A 15,729-nucleotide genomic window follows, 5' to 3' on the forward strand; every position below is an offset into this window, starting at 1 on the left:
CAGGAATACGATGCCAAAGAGTCAGCCCTCCAAAGCTGCCGTTTCCCCGAGGGGAACTGATCACTGTAGTCTGGAGACCAGCTGTAATTCTGGTCAGTGTTCCCTCTAAGCTGAGTTAGTGTGAGCTAGCTCACCGTTTTTTAGCCTCTGGCTCACACACTTTTGTCTCAGCTCAGGAAGGAGGGCTCCAGAGCAAACTAATTTATGCAGTAGCGAAATCGCTCGCTCACAACTTTTAATGCCTGTAGCACACAAAGTAGAATATTTGGTCACAAGACTCCACAGCTTAGAGGGAGCATTGGTTCTGGGAGAACTTCAGGCCCCACCCAGAGGTTGGCAAGCCTATCCGGAGTAGTTATTTGCATGGGACAGAGTCAGGAACTAACTCAGCAGTCCGGCTCCTGGGCCAGTCCGGCACAGGAAGGGCTGATGGATGGCTCACTGGCCACTCACACATGCAGCTACAGAAACATTATTTATTTTGCCCTTGCAACACTGAAGCTCATCAAATAAAATGGAAAGGCAAGTTCACAGTCACAAAGAATCTAATCATAATATTCTCTCCCGCCACACTTCCACTAGGAAATTCCAGGGCCATCTGTTTACTGAGTCCGTTTCTCTGCAAGAAGTGAGTACCAGAGTCCGCCTGGAGGCAATGACAAATACCTGAGCAATGGTAAGGCTTTATAGTAGCATCAGGTCCCCTGAAAGGAAGCAGCATGCATTAGCAGCCCCTCCCTAAACTCCAGATAGCTGCAAGACCCTCCCCCACGCCTGTTTCCTTTGCTGACAATACACCATGCACCAAAGATATTTTTCTGTAACCCCTGCCCAAGCAGGTGAGATGTGGTATGGTAGATTTGCTCTGTCTCTTGAAAACCAGTGATGTAGGAACTCCAAAGCACTTAGAGCCACAAAAGTAAAAAGCAGCACTATGTACTATAAGAAGTTGGTCAACAATACGCGTAGTACCTAGCGGCCACCAAACCTATTGCATGAACCTAGTCTAGTCACTAATGCCAATGGAAGAAACATATTTGACTATTAAATGAGCAAAAGACAAGTGAAGAATTCATTTCCTCCACTGACAATGACAAGCACAACAATAAGAATGTGGCGTCATCCTGAGCTGCCTGGAGCTCCACGGCACTCAGGAGTGTGCAATCCAGATTTAACACAAGAGCAGCAAAGAACACATTGATTGCCAAGATTCATATGATGCTCTTCTACTTCAAAAACTCTCGTCTTACAAATTAAAAAACAATAACGTAAGACCAATAAGAAATCCCCAAACAGCATGTTAATAATAAAAAAAAATAAAACAAGGGGGAAAAACAAACAGCTAACAGTGTAGTCCAAATAAGTCCTGAGACTCATCCAGTTCCAATTTAGAACAATAAAGGCAGCTGTAATACACTAAGGAATCAATAAACTAAAATCTAGGAAATCTCAAAAGCTGTAATTTGGCAGAGAAATTTCTCAGTTTAAGAGGAAACAATTTGTTTAATCCTCCTCAGAGAACCTCTGGAGAAGACTTGTTTTAACTGATCTCCTCTAGAATACCATTTGAGGCTCCAGGAGCATGGTGTGCTAGAACTTGGGGCAACCACAGAAAAAGCCTTTTCCCCACATGCCTGCCAATCTTCTCTCCTACAGAGTTGGCACACAGGGAAGGCCAGCTCCTGAGGATCTCAAGCTATGAGGAGGTTCATATAGATGCAAGCAGTCCCGTAGATAACCAGGCCCAAGGTTGTATAGGGCCTGTTTAGTGGTGGAAAGTGTAATCAAGTCCAAACCAACTCATGGCAACCCTGTAGGCTTTTACAGGCAAGCAGAGGACAGAGGTGGTTTGCCATTGCCTGCCTTGGAGCAGAAACCCTGGACTTCCTTGGTGGTCTCCCACCCAAGTATTAACCAGGGCTGACCCTGCTTAGCTTTTGAGATCAGGTTAGCCTAGGCCACCCAGGTCAGGACAGAGCTTGTTTAGGCATGATGAACCAAGTCCAGATAAAACGAGCCGTCAGGACTCCGAAATCCATATTGCCTCCTCTCTTTGCATCATTTTGCAAAAAGAAAGATGCAGAACTTTTACAGCCACAACTGAGGGCCCATCGACATGTTACCTTGATAATGCAGAGGGTCTTCCTCTGCAAGTTCTGCCACACCATAACATGTAGCTCTGGTCATTGCGTGATTATTTCTGTATACAGCTGCAACCAGCATGGAAATTCTCCATGCCAGACGGGATCGTGCGATGACCAGCCTTACATATCAGAGCAGCAATATGGAGAAGCCATCATGTGGGGGCTATTTCCAGATCCCACCATTCCAAAAAAGAAGGATGTTTAGATTTTGTTTGTGTGTGTTGCGTGCACACGCAGAGAGCTGTTAAAATGCTGATATTTAGCATTACTCATTTCACAAGACAGAAGACTGGCCCGGTTTCAAGGTTCACTGCCAGTTAATACCACGCAATGATGTAATAGGCTCCTTCTCAAATTAGGTAGGCTGCATTTTTTTTGGCTGCATTTTTGGCCCCTTGGGGATTAGACAAACTACCTGATCCTAAGGAGCTTTAAACTTGGTGCACCAGCCTCTTAAAGGGCACCAGTACAACAGACTGTGATTCAAGATGTTTGTCCCAGCATTCTCAAAAACATCGCAAGTGCATCCGTGGATCCTACTTGGGGAAGTGCAATTTACATGCAACATGTGCATCAACATCGGCTTGGCAGGTAGCAGGTTCAAGACGTCAATTTGGTTCTGTACTTTGAGGAATACTGCCACGGGAATGCTATTGCTTGGCATCAAGGGATAGCCTGCAGAGGGTTTTTATAAAACTAATAACATAAGAAGGTTCTTTACTGGCTTTTGATGGCTGGTGGTTCAGGGCACTTTGAGTTGGACCCTGTGCAAAATCTTTGCTGATGAAAGGGTTTTTTGATAGTGGAGCTAAACTCCTTTGCATCACCCCTCCCACTCCAGCCCCAAATGTCCCCCACACAGGGGATCAAAGGATGGACACAGAAAGGAGAATTGGCAAAAATCATCCCCACTTTTCATCAATGGAAATTTGCAGTGGATCCAACTCTTTCAAACCGTCCCAAATAATTCAGATGTATGGGCAACCTGAAAAACATGCAACTCTCAACACAAATTCTAAAGTGATATATAGTGATACGTACTGAAGTAGTGCTTTGGAGTGTTCCAAGTGCTTCCTGTGCATTATCCCACCCATCTTCATGACATTTCAGTAAGGAAAGGCAACCTCTGGTCCACGTTCAGTGCAGAACTTGATGCCAGACAGATGTCTACCTAGCAGTTGGTTATTCTGAAACGCAACTCTACACTAGGCATCTGGCTTCTTCTAGGACTCACTGAGGCCAAGTTAGATATGGAAAGCCCAGGAAAAATAGAGGAGATGAGGCAATTGCATCTCCCACCCCCAGCTAAAAGAGGCCAGCTTCCACAGGAACGCATCTGACTTGGAGGCTAAAGGTTGTTCTGCTCTGTAAAGGGTCTTACATGGAAATATGGTCTGTAAATTGAGGAAGGGGCACCAAGCACCAAGCGGAGTACTTTCTCTGAATGGAGCCATTATCCAAAGCCTGTGTGAGTTTCACCTTGAGGCACCACAGGAGACAGGCAGATCACAGCCACTGGGGCACAATTCCCCAGGCCTCACTGAAACTCACAAGACCTTGGCAGTGTTCTCACACACACCTCTTGTGCATACCGGTGAGGTCTGCACAGAAGAACTCTCAGCAGGTCGCACCCAGAGCGGTGTGCTAAGAGATTAAAACTATATACCAAGAAAAGCTGAATTCAATGACTTGCATAAATTATCCACAATGAGAAAGAACCTTTGTTTTCTCTAATTATGCAAAAAAAAATTTACTATTAACAATCCAAATGCCCAACTCAGTGAGGCCTTGCATAGATTGCAGCCTTGTTCTAGCTTTGCCGGTCATGAGGAAGAAGCAGGGAATGCTGCAGCCACTGAAGACCCTGCACCTAAGGAGGTTGAGGTTGGTTCCCAGTTCCTTAATCACACTTCCTATTTGCAAATCCAGTCCCTTAATTATGCTTCCTCCTGTTTGGAAATCCAACCATGAAGAACCAAGAAGTGCAAAGAAAGAACTGGGAACCAACTTCAGACTTCTCCACCCACCATAAACCATTGGAAAACTTGCTGAACCTCCTCTCTGGCAGTTCACCAGCTGCTGCCTGTGTAAAACTACAACCCTGTCTTCACAATCACAAGGGCTAGAAACTTGCTATTATTATTTTGAATGAAAGCTGGAATTCCTAAGAAACTAAATTCTGCAAATGGCAGTGCATTCTCAGGCTTTTCTGTGCACTTGGAGAACTGCATCACACATGGAGCACTGATTATTTTGCTTTCCAGTTCCCTTCCCTGATATATCTCAATATCAGCAGAAAACAGCAATAGTCCTCATGAAAACTCAAACCCTGGTATAACTTTGCTACTGCTACAGACAAACACAACGACTCATCTTGATCTATATCTAAATATGTACAGTAACCAGGTGAATATTGTCAGTGAAGTTTGACAGGATGCAAGGGGGTTGGACTGGCCATATATCTTTCCAGGAAAGTTCCCAATGGGCTACTTTGCAGAGCCATGGCGCCAGCAGCTCCACTAGTGTGGCAGGAGCCATTTGGCTCATATTTTCAGCAGTGACTGTGTCAGCTCACTAGCTGCCTTCCCCTGCACTGCCACTAGAGATAGCAAGTGAGCCAATGCCCATCATCAGCATTGCTGGCTGGGTCTGAGCTGAGTGGCCCCAAAATGCTGGCACAGCACTGCCAAGGCTGCTTAGCTTAGCTCATTTCAGGGACACTGAAATTTCTCAGCCTGTCTCTGTAGGAATAACTATCTATGGGGAAGAAGATGAGGGGGCAGAATTGTCTGGCCTGGGCTTCTGATCTCTTAGGAGCCCAAGTGTCCCTGAAATGCACATTCCAGCAGCTCCTTCATGTCAGCTGACCAAGCACTATCGGAGGAGGCCCATCCTGCCACCATCCGAACACTCAGTTGCATCTCTAACACCCCCCTCCCAAAATTTCCATGGTTCCCTCCACCACAAGACAGACATTGTCTTGGTAGGGAAAACATGGCCCAGATGCTTCTATGGGGGGTGGGAGAAACCTCGCATAGAAACGGCAAAGCCGTCTTTCGTCTAAGAAGGTTTGTTTGCAAGAGTTTCAATTGAAAACAGATGTATCCTCTCTTTCCATTGGGTTTTAAGTTACACTTGGAAGGAGGCTGGTGAGTGTTTGGGGTTGGGTTTTCTCTCTCTCTCTCTGGTTCTTTGAACCTCATGGAAAAAAATGGGGGGAGGGACACCTATAGGGAAGGGTGGATCCCCAGAAATGTCAGTCGCTTTCGTAGCTCAGGTTTCCATTTGGAGAGCTGCAATCTCGGGTACAGTGGGGTGGGCAGTATGTGCGTGTGTGTGTCCGTGCGTGTGCGCGCACACACACACATACAGAGGAGAGGGCTGCTTGGCAAGTGCGGAAATTAAATGCAGCATCTTGAGACCGTTATGTATAGGATGGGGTTAACTCTCCAAAAAGCAGTCCTAGCTAGAGGGAGAGGAAACCAGAGGCTTCCAAGAGCTCAGCGCTGGCAATCCTTTTGCTGCTTAAATACAGGGTTGCAAGAGAAGTTGCAATTAGCATCCCGCGCCACCAGTCCGTCTCCCCCACTGCCTTTCCAGCCCCCCCCCATTCAAGCTTTCCCAAGGGGCAGGGCTCCCAGGCTTGCAAGCCATGGGAGATCAGCAGCAACCGTGGCACCACGAAAGGAGAGGAAAGCAATCCCTTGTTCTCTGGGACTGGATTTAACCTCTAGTCTGGGGGGGGGGGACAGCCATACCAAGCTCCCCTGGGGCCCCCTCCCCAGGCGACAGGAGATGTTTCCCTCCATGGGAGGTCTCAGGGTAGTGGGGGGGGGGGCCCTGGAGCCTGTCAGGAAATCTCAGGGAGAAATCCAGAATTAGAGCCACACTGAAAACGTTGCCCAGCCAACAGAAAGGATGGAGACAATGCAAGGATGGGGACCCTCGCTTTTCTCCCTCCTTTGGTAGCGTCTGCACTCTGGGTGACATGAGGAGATGCCAATCCCCACCCCAGGTATTCTATAGCCCAGATGGGGACGCAGAAAGAAAGAAAGAAAGAAAGAAAGAAAGAAAGAAAGAAAGAAAGAAAGAAAGAAAGAAAGAAAGAAAGCCATAAATGCGGACTTCCTTGCCAGCACAGAATGAGGCCCGCTTTTTAGGTCCCTCGAAGATATCACAGGCATCTTTACGCAACCCAAGCTGAGAATGAGGGAACTTCTGCTTGCGGATGGGGAAGGTTCAGAGCCTCCATCTCCCTCCCCCCCCCCCATCTAAAGAACGGGCATCGGAGACGGGAGAAGGCTTGGAGAACCGCGAAAGGTTCTTTCTTCATTGAGAGTCCACCGCATCTCTCCCGTCCCGGGGCCCCCTTCCCATTCAGGGCCGTCCACCTCACAGCTCCGAGGAACGCTCCACAAGAGCAGATCCAGAGGGCGCCCCCTCGCCTGCCCGCCCCCTCCCCCCGCCAAGGCAGCCCCGGGCCGACGGGCGGGCGAGTAGTAGGCCCCGCGCGCCCCAGAGCGCCGCCAGTGGCGTCTTCCCGCCGCGCGCGTGTGGAGAGGTGGGCCGGCGCGCCCTCCTGCGTCGGGGCCGAGCGTCGTCGTCGGTCTTACCCGGGCGCCGGACAGACGTTCCTCCCGCGGGGACTCAGCTCCTGGGCAGCTCCCCAGCTCAGCAGCAGGAGCAGAGGGAGGAGCGCGCCGCCTCCGGCTTGGGCTGCAGCTCCGGCGCGCCGGGCCCTCCTCGGCGTCTCCATGCGTGGGGCGCAGCGCTCTCCGGCCCGGCCCGGGCAGCCTGGCTCCCCAGCGGCTCCTCCTCGCTGCTGCTGCCTGCTGCTCCTGCAGGAGCCCGGCCGGAAGCTGCAGTGCGAGCGCCTCCGCCACCGTCGCCGCCTCCCCCTCGCCCCTCTCGGCGGCAGCAGGAGGGGCGCCCGGCCAGCCAGGAAATGCCGCATTGGTTCCCCCCTCCTCGCCTGAGCCCCGGCCAGGCTCCGCGACTGACGGAGGCGCCGCCGGCTTCCCCCCCCCCCCTCCTCTCATGCCCAGCGCTGGAGTCCCAGCGCGTTTCCTCGGAAGGAAGACCCTCTCCCCGCGCTCAGGACTTCTCGCTCCGCGGCAAACGTGCGGGGCTTGTTGCCTCACAATGGGAAGAAAAGGGGCGCCAGTCTAGCCCCAGAACCGTGTTGTTACTTCTCTCGGCTCAAATGTTGTTCCAACTCGGAAAGAACTGCTCGATCCTATGCGTGTGCATTCGGGAGCAAGTTTGACGGCGGCCCCACAGAAAAGCTGCCGCTCTGGCCCCACAGACGGCGGCCGGAGGTGGGGGGGAAGCCTCACTGCTACGGTGGTTATTCACACAGAACATGCCTGAGTGCCGGCCAGTGGGCGTCAGGTACGGAACCAACTTCCCTCTGGAACCACAGGGTTGCAAATGTCTAGGACTGCAGCCACGGTGCCACTGACGACGCAGGGACTTCTGTTCAAGACCGGCCTGAAATCCATTACGACTGTAGGCTGCATTCCCAGAGGTATGCCCCCCTCATCTCTTGTACCATTGTAGAGGACATGTGGGGACAGATCAGGCCTCTTTGAGCCTTCCTTTAAACATAATGCTGGCAGGCCGGGATTTCCCCCTGCCTAGTGACTTGTTTAAATGGTGTTCTCAGCAGCTTGGCAAGAAGAGCCCTGCTGGATCAGACTAGTGTCCTTTTACATCCATAATGGCTGACAAGATGCCTGTGAAGTGACACACAGACCAAAACCCCCTCTCCATCATTGCCTTCTGTCAGCAAATGGCATTCACAGGTCTCTATCCTCTGAATTTGTCCAATATCCCCTTTTGCAGCTGTCTAAACAGTGGCTGTTGCTACAGTGAGTTCCACAGATTAAGTAGGTATTGTATGAAATGTTTACTCCTGATTGTAACCTGCCCCTCCCCCCCTTTGTAAGAGAAAGGGAGAAAAAGTTTTCTATATCAACTACACTATTTTAAATAAGTTTCTACCCTGTCCTACATTAGTCGTTCTCTAAAGGGAAAAGCCGCAGACACTTCAGCCTTTCTTGGTAGGGAGAGTATTCCAACCGCAGAATAATTTTGTGTACTCTTTTCAGCAACTTTCCCAGGTCTCCAAGTTATTCTTTATGAGATGGGACAGTGAAGACCTGTACACAGTATTCCTAATGAAGCAGCACCACAGATCTGTACAAAGGTTTTACAACAATGGCGTTTTTTTCAAATCTCTTTTAAAAATCCTTAGCAGAAAAATTGCCTTTTTTGCTCAGTATGTACGCAACCCACTGAGTGGAGGTTTTTATTGAAGTAGCTGGCATGATCACAAGACCTTTTTTTTGGTCAGTTACTGCCAGTTCAGATCCTATCATTGTATGTGTAAAGGTGAGGTTTTATGCCCCAACATGCATCACTTTATGCTTACATTGAATCTCATTGATCCCATTGTTAGTTATTCATCCAGACAGCAGAGATCTTTTTTAGCTCTTCTCAGTCCACTTTGGTACCTTCCTCAGTGATATGGTGTCATTTGTGAACACTACTTCATTGCTTGCTGTTGACTGCAGATCACTTGTGAACAGTAGATCATGCCCTAATACATATTTCTGAGGACCCCATTATCTACCTATGTGACAACTGCCCATTTATTCCCACTCCCTGCTGTCTGTGGCTTAACCAGTTGCTAATCCACGAAAGTGCCTGTCCTCTTATCCCAGGATTCATGAATTTATATAGGTAACTGTGGTGAGGGATGTTGTCAACAAATGGGTGATGGTGGGGATTCAAGTATATGATGTCTACCCGATCACCCTTATCCATATCCTTATCAACATTGTCAAGGAACTCTAAAATGCTGGTGAGAGCAGAGCTTATTCCTCTGTACCGTTAGGCTTCAGCTTTCCCTCAGCTAGGACCTCGTTAAGTCCCAGATGGGAACACAGGACCTGCTGCATAGTAAACATGTGACAGAGTTATGTGACAGGAAGAAAGCTAGAGTTATGATTTCTTGGTGTCAGAGCCAGGAGTGCAGTCAGCAGACCAAGAAAGCGAAGGACAGGAAGCAAGGCAAACACAAGGAAATGTGCCATAGTGAGGCCTTCGCTTGCCATCCTGCTGTTCTTCCCAGATGCATGTAAAAAAAAAAAGGCAGGAGACATAGAGCCTTTACTCTCTGTTCACATGCATTAGCAGCAGGTGGCTCTGAAATACAGCGGAGAAGATAAAGGTGGCTCTACAGGACCTATTGGAGAGTCACAAAGCTTGGGTTGAAGGCCACTGCTTTATAACATTTAAGGATTCTGTCTTTAACAGGCATCAGACTAGGTAGCTTATAACTTCCCAGATCTCCTTTTATATAAATCAGCATTCAGTTTGTTACTTTCCAGTTCCCTGGTGCAGACTGTGATTTAGGGACACGTGCATTATTGTCAGGATATTAAAAATTGTATCTCTGAGCTTCTGAAAGCCCGTGTGTATACTTGAGGACTCAGTAACTTGTCCATTTTTAATTTGTCCATTAGCCCTATAACTTCATTTTTTATCACCTCGGTTGCCTCAGTTCTTGAGACACCATCTGTGAAAACAGCACTTCTAGGGGGGGGACAGCTGCCATATCTACATCTACAGTGGAGAGAGCCTAAGAATTTCTTGAAGGACACCCTGTCTTGCCTTAGAAATCTTTGTTGTCCAACAACCTAACCCTCTGCCTGCCTGGTTTTCTGCTTCTGCTATATGTAAAGAAATTCTTAATGTTTCAGTAGTATGTCCCACAAATTCTCCTTTGGCTTGCCTTATAGGTAACTTGTGTTGGTTTTGCCAGAACCCAGGTGCCTCCTTGTGCTCCTTGAGTTTTGGAAGAAAGCCTGCTTTCCTTTTTTGGCTTGGTTAACCATGCTGGCATCTCTCTTGTGCATTCTGAGCTTCAGTTATTTTACACACATTAAAACCCATAGCATAGAGTGGTGGTATGCAACTTGTGCTGCACAATGCTGCATGCATAGGCTGCCCAGTTTTAAGGAGAGGCTGTGTGTATGCAAGACCATAAGTTCTGGACACAGAGGAGATACCACTGGGGTAGTGCGGGGCAGGTAGCTGTGAATTCCTGTATTGTGCAGGGGGTTGGACTAGATGACCCTTGGGGACCTTTCCAGCTTCACATTTCTAGTCCTCCAGTATCACATTTAAAACCGGTCTTCTCTATGTGACAGCTGCAGGTTGTCATTGGCAACATTCAGGAGCACTGAATACTCCAGTCAAGTGGTGAGTTCCTTTAAACATGAGTAGAGGGTAAGCATAACCAGCACCTGAACACTGCAGACTGAAGGAATTATTAGGTTAGCAGAATGCTCAAGGCACGTATCACAGTAGAATCTATCTGCTGTGTGCTGCTAAGAAACACGGAATCTCTGTAATATGAGTCCTTTATTGTTAAGAACTCCATTCTATACAGAATAGGAATCTAACCTAGTCTAATTACCTAGGATGGATCATGGAGATGCAGGAGGCATGCCCTGCCCTCATGGTGCCAAGATGGAGAAGTGTGTTGGGAGAGAATGTGCCATTCAGGACAATCTCCTGAGAATAGCAATCTACATATCAAAGGACATCAGAGCAGTAGAAAGGAAGGATGTTCATGGACCTGACATATCTATTTCTCTGACTCTATATATTCCTCGCTCTGAAGGCTAAGAGACAGAGCAAAGTCTTTCACTTCCAGCACAAAGGGTAGCCACTTCTGAACAGCCTCTCGTTTTAGAAATTTGGCAGAGCCCTTTTTGAAGCAACCGTTGAGCTTTGAAAACTTCTACAGATTTCTTATGACAGAGAAGCCTTGCATTAAAAATATAGGCTAAACTGATGATGACCTGTGAGTCAAAGGAAGCTCTTTATTTGCCTGGGCCAGGGAGCTGCCTTCAATTTGATTTTCCCTCCTGCTTGTTCCCAGATTCCACTTAATGTTCCTGGTTTGGCTGTTAGGCCAAAGGGTTTCGAGAGACCACGCTCAACACAGAAACCCCTTCAGAGACCCTTCAAGCTGAACCCATTTTTTTCCTGGGGAACATCTGGTGGTATCATTTATTCTCAGCACTGGAAGTGGAGAGGGTGGACAGCTGTTGAAAGTTACACCCATATCAGCACTAAACTAAATGCCAAAGTAGCAAAGAAAAGACAGCAGCTGTCAGATTAAGAAACGTTGATGGGAAGCTTTGAAAGCACCAACAGGGCAGATCATCAGTGCTGGCTCTTGGATTTGAGCAAAAGGTCTCTTTCAGCGGCCATGCAGCAGAGGCCGAGGAGATTCTCCCCTTGCTTCTGCCCTTTTGGGGCACTCTGCACTGTGAGAAGAGAGGCACTGGCAAGCCTTTTTGACTCGTCCTAGAGGCCTGGCTACTGCCTGACCTTAGCTCCTGCAGGAGGCAGTCCGACCAGAATAGCTTACATACCAGCTGTTTTGCTTCCATGCTCCACTGTAGCTGCTTTTCCAAGGCAAAAGATTTAACTGGGGATGTCTTGCTGAACATCTGTCAGCTGTGGATACTGCAGCTCATGGACGCCACCTCCTGGACACACTTCAAAAATGCAGGCTGAACCAGAATCGCAAGATCACCATCTGTGTTGGCTGCCCCACGCTGACCCTAACCCCTGCAAGATTTTATTATTTGCTTGCCACTGCAGACCAGTTCACATGAATGATTCCTTACAGCTTAATATCATCTTGCTTTGTGTTCCTGATGGGATCACCTACAGGGGATCAGTCCCATAGTTCCCTTGTGAATACTAATATTTGTAGGCCATTGATGAAACAAAGGGTAATCCAGCCCAGAGCCCAGGTGATGCTTCCTGCACCTCAGAGGTGTGAGGAGCAGGATGGGGGGAAGACAGAGGGGAGACAGCAAAAGGTAACTCATACATGGCGCTGCAGCATTCCACCACAACTCCCATTCCCCAGCAGAACAGATCTTTTGCATGACCCCCATTCTCCATAGAAGAAAGCATGACCCCCATTCTCCATAGAAGAAAGTTGGAAGCAGTGCACCATCTAGGCCAGGGGTGTCAAACATAAGGCTCGGGGGCCGGAACTGGCCCGTCCATGGCTCTTATGTGGCCTGCGAGCAACTAGTGCAAGGGAGGGAACAGGCAACTGCTTGGGGAGGGGAGTGGGTGAAGTCACTCCAATTGTGGCTTCAGCATGGTGGAACAACCTTGTCTGCAGCAGTCAAGCATTGTGGAAGCATCTGCCCAGTGCTGCACCACTGACTCTCCAGTCCACCCGTGTGGGTTTTCCTTTGCGCCCCCCCCCCAGCCCATGGGGCCTTGCAGTGAGGATACATCAACTTGGAGCTTACAAGCTGCTGTCCTTTATACAGTTTATATCTCTGGTACCTGGCATTATATTTTATGGCATGCATGGCCCGGCCCGACAAAGTGACATTTATGGCAGATCCGACCCTCAAAACAAATGAGTTCGACGCCTCTGATCTAGGCTGCCTCAGAAAAGCATCTGTCTTAAACCCCTCGCATTGTCTTACAAACAAGTAGGCCAGGAAAACAATAAGGCTACATTGGGGGGGGGGGGCAGGGAGAAAACAGAGGGCTGTACAGTATGGCCCAACTGTCTTCCTTTTGACTCTTGTAAGATACAAGGTAGAAGGCTGAGGCTCAACAGTACACAGATTTCCTTTAATACTACCTTCTAGACAGGATGACTGTTTTTTTAAAAACCTTATTCATAAGCAATGTTAAACAGAAAATGCTTGAGTATTGCATTTCAAGTGAAACGTTGCTAAGAGGGGTTCAAGCGACTGCAGGCAGTGCCTCGGTCTTCCCGGCCACTTAGGAAGCAGGCCTGTGCGCTTCCTCCTCTCGCTTGCCGAGGGCTGTTTTGGGAGCCCATGGCAGAAAGGCTAGCCTGCTCCCATTGCATGTTCTCAGCCAGGGCCCTTGAGTGGCACCAGCTGTATGCAAAATCTCTCTCCCAGGTATTTGCCATTACACTCCCTGGGTAGCAGAGACCAAAACGTTTCTGTAACATGTTTTTTTTTAATTTAGGATGGAGATGGTTGAGTCCCAGACAGTGACAAGTCTAAAACAAACTCCAGCGTGTTCTTAAAGGCAAAACCCACTTGGCATAAAAGCTTAAACAGTGTCAAGTTGCAGGAAGCAGGTCCCATGTGGTTGCCACACAAGAGAAGGTGACGGTCAGAAGGCACGATATGCACAAGTGCCAGCAAGGAAAGTGCTATGACCTGAACACCGGCAGCAGCTGCATCCAAGGTCATCAGCTCTCCTCAGCAGCTGGCCAAGCAGTTCTACTCTACTCCAGAAGCCGGTGCTTGAAGGCAAGTCTAGGGTGGGCTTGGACTGTAGAAGAGGGTGCCTGAGAGCAGCCGTCTCTTGAGCTCGGCCCACAGGAGGTGCCGTTCCTGCTTGGCTCTCGTCATGAAGCCTCGATTCTCCTGGGCTCTCCTGGACAGGTAAGGCAGCACTTCGTTCACAGCCCCGTAAGGAACATATTTGTAGACCGGGAAGCCAGCTTGGCCTGGAGGCAAAACAAAGATGACGGCATCGTGAATTCACACTCTCAAAATGCAGCAGCCCTCCTGAAGAGAATGGGGTGAGCACACCCTTTGGGCACGTTGCATTTTTTCAAGGAGAGGATGCCAGACTTAAAGGAATGCTGGCCAGACTTGATAGAGAAACAACACACAAGTGGTAACTAAAAAGAGAATGTGTGGAAAGGAAAATCTAATCACTCCCTCCTGGTTTCATTCCAGCTTTCTTCCAAGCATCTCAAGGTAGCAGTACACGAGTTCTCGCCTTGTGCGATGAAATAGGTGGGAGGAAACTAACGGCCAAAGAAGGATTCTGTGAGTAGAGCTGTCGGTGTAAATTTCCCCACTTTGAACAGCAAGTTGTACAGGCTGCAAAATCCTATGCCCTAACTGGGACAGGCAGGCACCATGTGGTAACAGCAGGACATGTCACCCAAATAAACATGGGGAGGACTGGACTGCAGGTTCCATTAACCATAGAGCAGCTGCTGTCATTAGCATTCTGGGGTAACAACAGGAGTTCCTCAGAAGTTCAGCAAGGTCACATCATGACTGCTCTGCCACCAAAGCTTCTGATACACAGCTCAGGATTAATCCCCCCAGTGACATGCAGATCCCTGGGAGTGTCTGGTGTTATTTTGAGGCCTATTTTTGAACCTTACAAAGAACAACTGGCCAGTCCTCTTCGACTTGGTGCTTAACTGTGTAGCCTAGAACTTGGCGAGGGCTCCCCTGCAGCTACATATTGCAAGAGAACTGCATGAGGACTGACACTCAAGGGCTCTTTGGCCCAGAATAACTAACCAAGAACCTCCTAGTCTATTAACGAGCAATATTTATTAAAACATTTATATCCTGCCTTTCCTTTTGGTTCAAGGCAGCTTACAATAATAAACGTCCAAAGCAAAAAACAAAAATAAAATAATGTCCTGTCCCACCCCCCGTTAAACGATGCCTGTTGTTCAACCCCCCTCAAATGCCCAGGCAAACAGGTAGGCCTTGCAGTGCCTCCTGAAGATCCACAATGGAAAGCGGACAATGGAGCCACAATGGAAAGAGGACAATGGAAGCACAATGGCAATAGGACAATAGGAAGGGGACAATGGAGCCACAATGGGAAGGGGACAATGGAGCAACAATGGGAAGGGGACAATGGAAGCACAATGGAAATGCCACAATGGGAAGGGGACAAATGGAGCCACAATGGGAAGGGGACAATGGAGGCACAATGGAAATGGGACAATGGCAAGGGGACAATAGAGCCACAATGGAAAGGGGACAATGGAAGTACAATGGAAATGGGACAATGGAAGCACAATGGAAATTAGACTATGGGAAGGGGACAATGGAGCCACAATAGAAAGAGGACAATGGAAGCACAAAGAAAATGGGACAATGGGAAGGGGACAATGCAAGTACAATAGAAATGGGACAATGGGGAGGGGACAATGGAGCCACAATGGAAAGGGGACAATGGAAGCACAATGGAAATCGGACAATGGAGCCACAATGGGAAGGGTACAATGGAAAGACAATTGAAATGGGACAATGGGAAGGGGACAATGGAGCCACAATGGAAAGGGGGCAATGGAGGCACAATGGAAATGGGAGAATGGGAAGGGGACAATGGAGCCACAATGGAACTGGGACAATGGAGGCACAATGGGAATGGGACAATGGGAAGGGGACAATGGAAATGGGAGAATGGAGCGATAATGGAAAGGGGGCAATGGAGGCACAATGGAAATGGGACAATGGGAAGGGGACAATAGAGCCACAATGGAAAGGACAATGGAGGCACAATGGAAATGGGAGAATGGGAAGGGGACAATGGAGCCAAAATGGAAAAGGGACAATGGAGCGACAATGGAAAGGGGACAATGGAGGCACAATGGAAATGGGACAATGGCAAGGGGACAATAGAGCCACAATGGAAAGGGGACAATGGAAGTACAATGGAAATGGGACAATGGAAGCACAATGGAAATGAGACTATGTGAAGGGGACAATGGAGCCACAATAGA

The 15,729-nt window shown here is 48.6% G+C and overlaps 2 protein-coding genes across 2 annotated transcripts in view; both read right to left on the reverse strand.

Moving 5' to 3' along the window:
* Nucleotides 1-6,987, reverse strand: part of SCARF2 (scavenger receptor class F member 2) — a 69,572-nt gene extending 62,585 nt beyond the window's left edge. Inside the window, exon 1 of the mRNA XM_015429598.1 lies at nt 6,758-6,987. Within this exon, the coding sequence (XP_015285084.1) occupies nt 6,758-6,900 (143 nt within the window). The 5' untranslated portion in view covers nt 6,901-6,987. The remainder of the gene's footprint in view (nt 1-6,757) is intronic.
* A 6,186-nt stretch (nt 6,988-13,173) lies between these two features.
* Nucleotides 13,174-15,729, reverse strand: part of LOC107126091 (proline dehydrogenase 1, mitochondrial-like) — a 34,071-nt gene continuing 31,515 nt past the window's right edge. Inside the window, exon 14 of the mRNA XM_015429594.1 lies at nt 13,174-13,692. Within this exon, the coding sequence (XP_015285080.1) occupies nt 13,499-13,692 (194 nt within the window). The 3' untranslated portion in view covers nt 13,174-13,498. The remainder of the gene's footprint in view (nt 13,693-15,729) is intronic.

The sequence above is a fragment of the Gekko japonicus genome, unplaced genomic scaffold (assembly GCF_001447785.1).
Source record: "Gekko japonicus isolate JY-2015 unplaced genomic scaffold, Gekko_japonicus_V1.1 scaffold409, whole genome shotgun sequence".
Lineage (NCBI taxonomy): Eukaryota > Metazoa > Chordata > Lepidosauria > Squamata > Gekkonidae > Gekko > Gekko japonicus.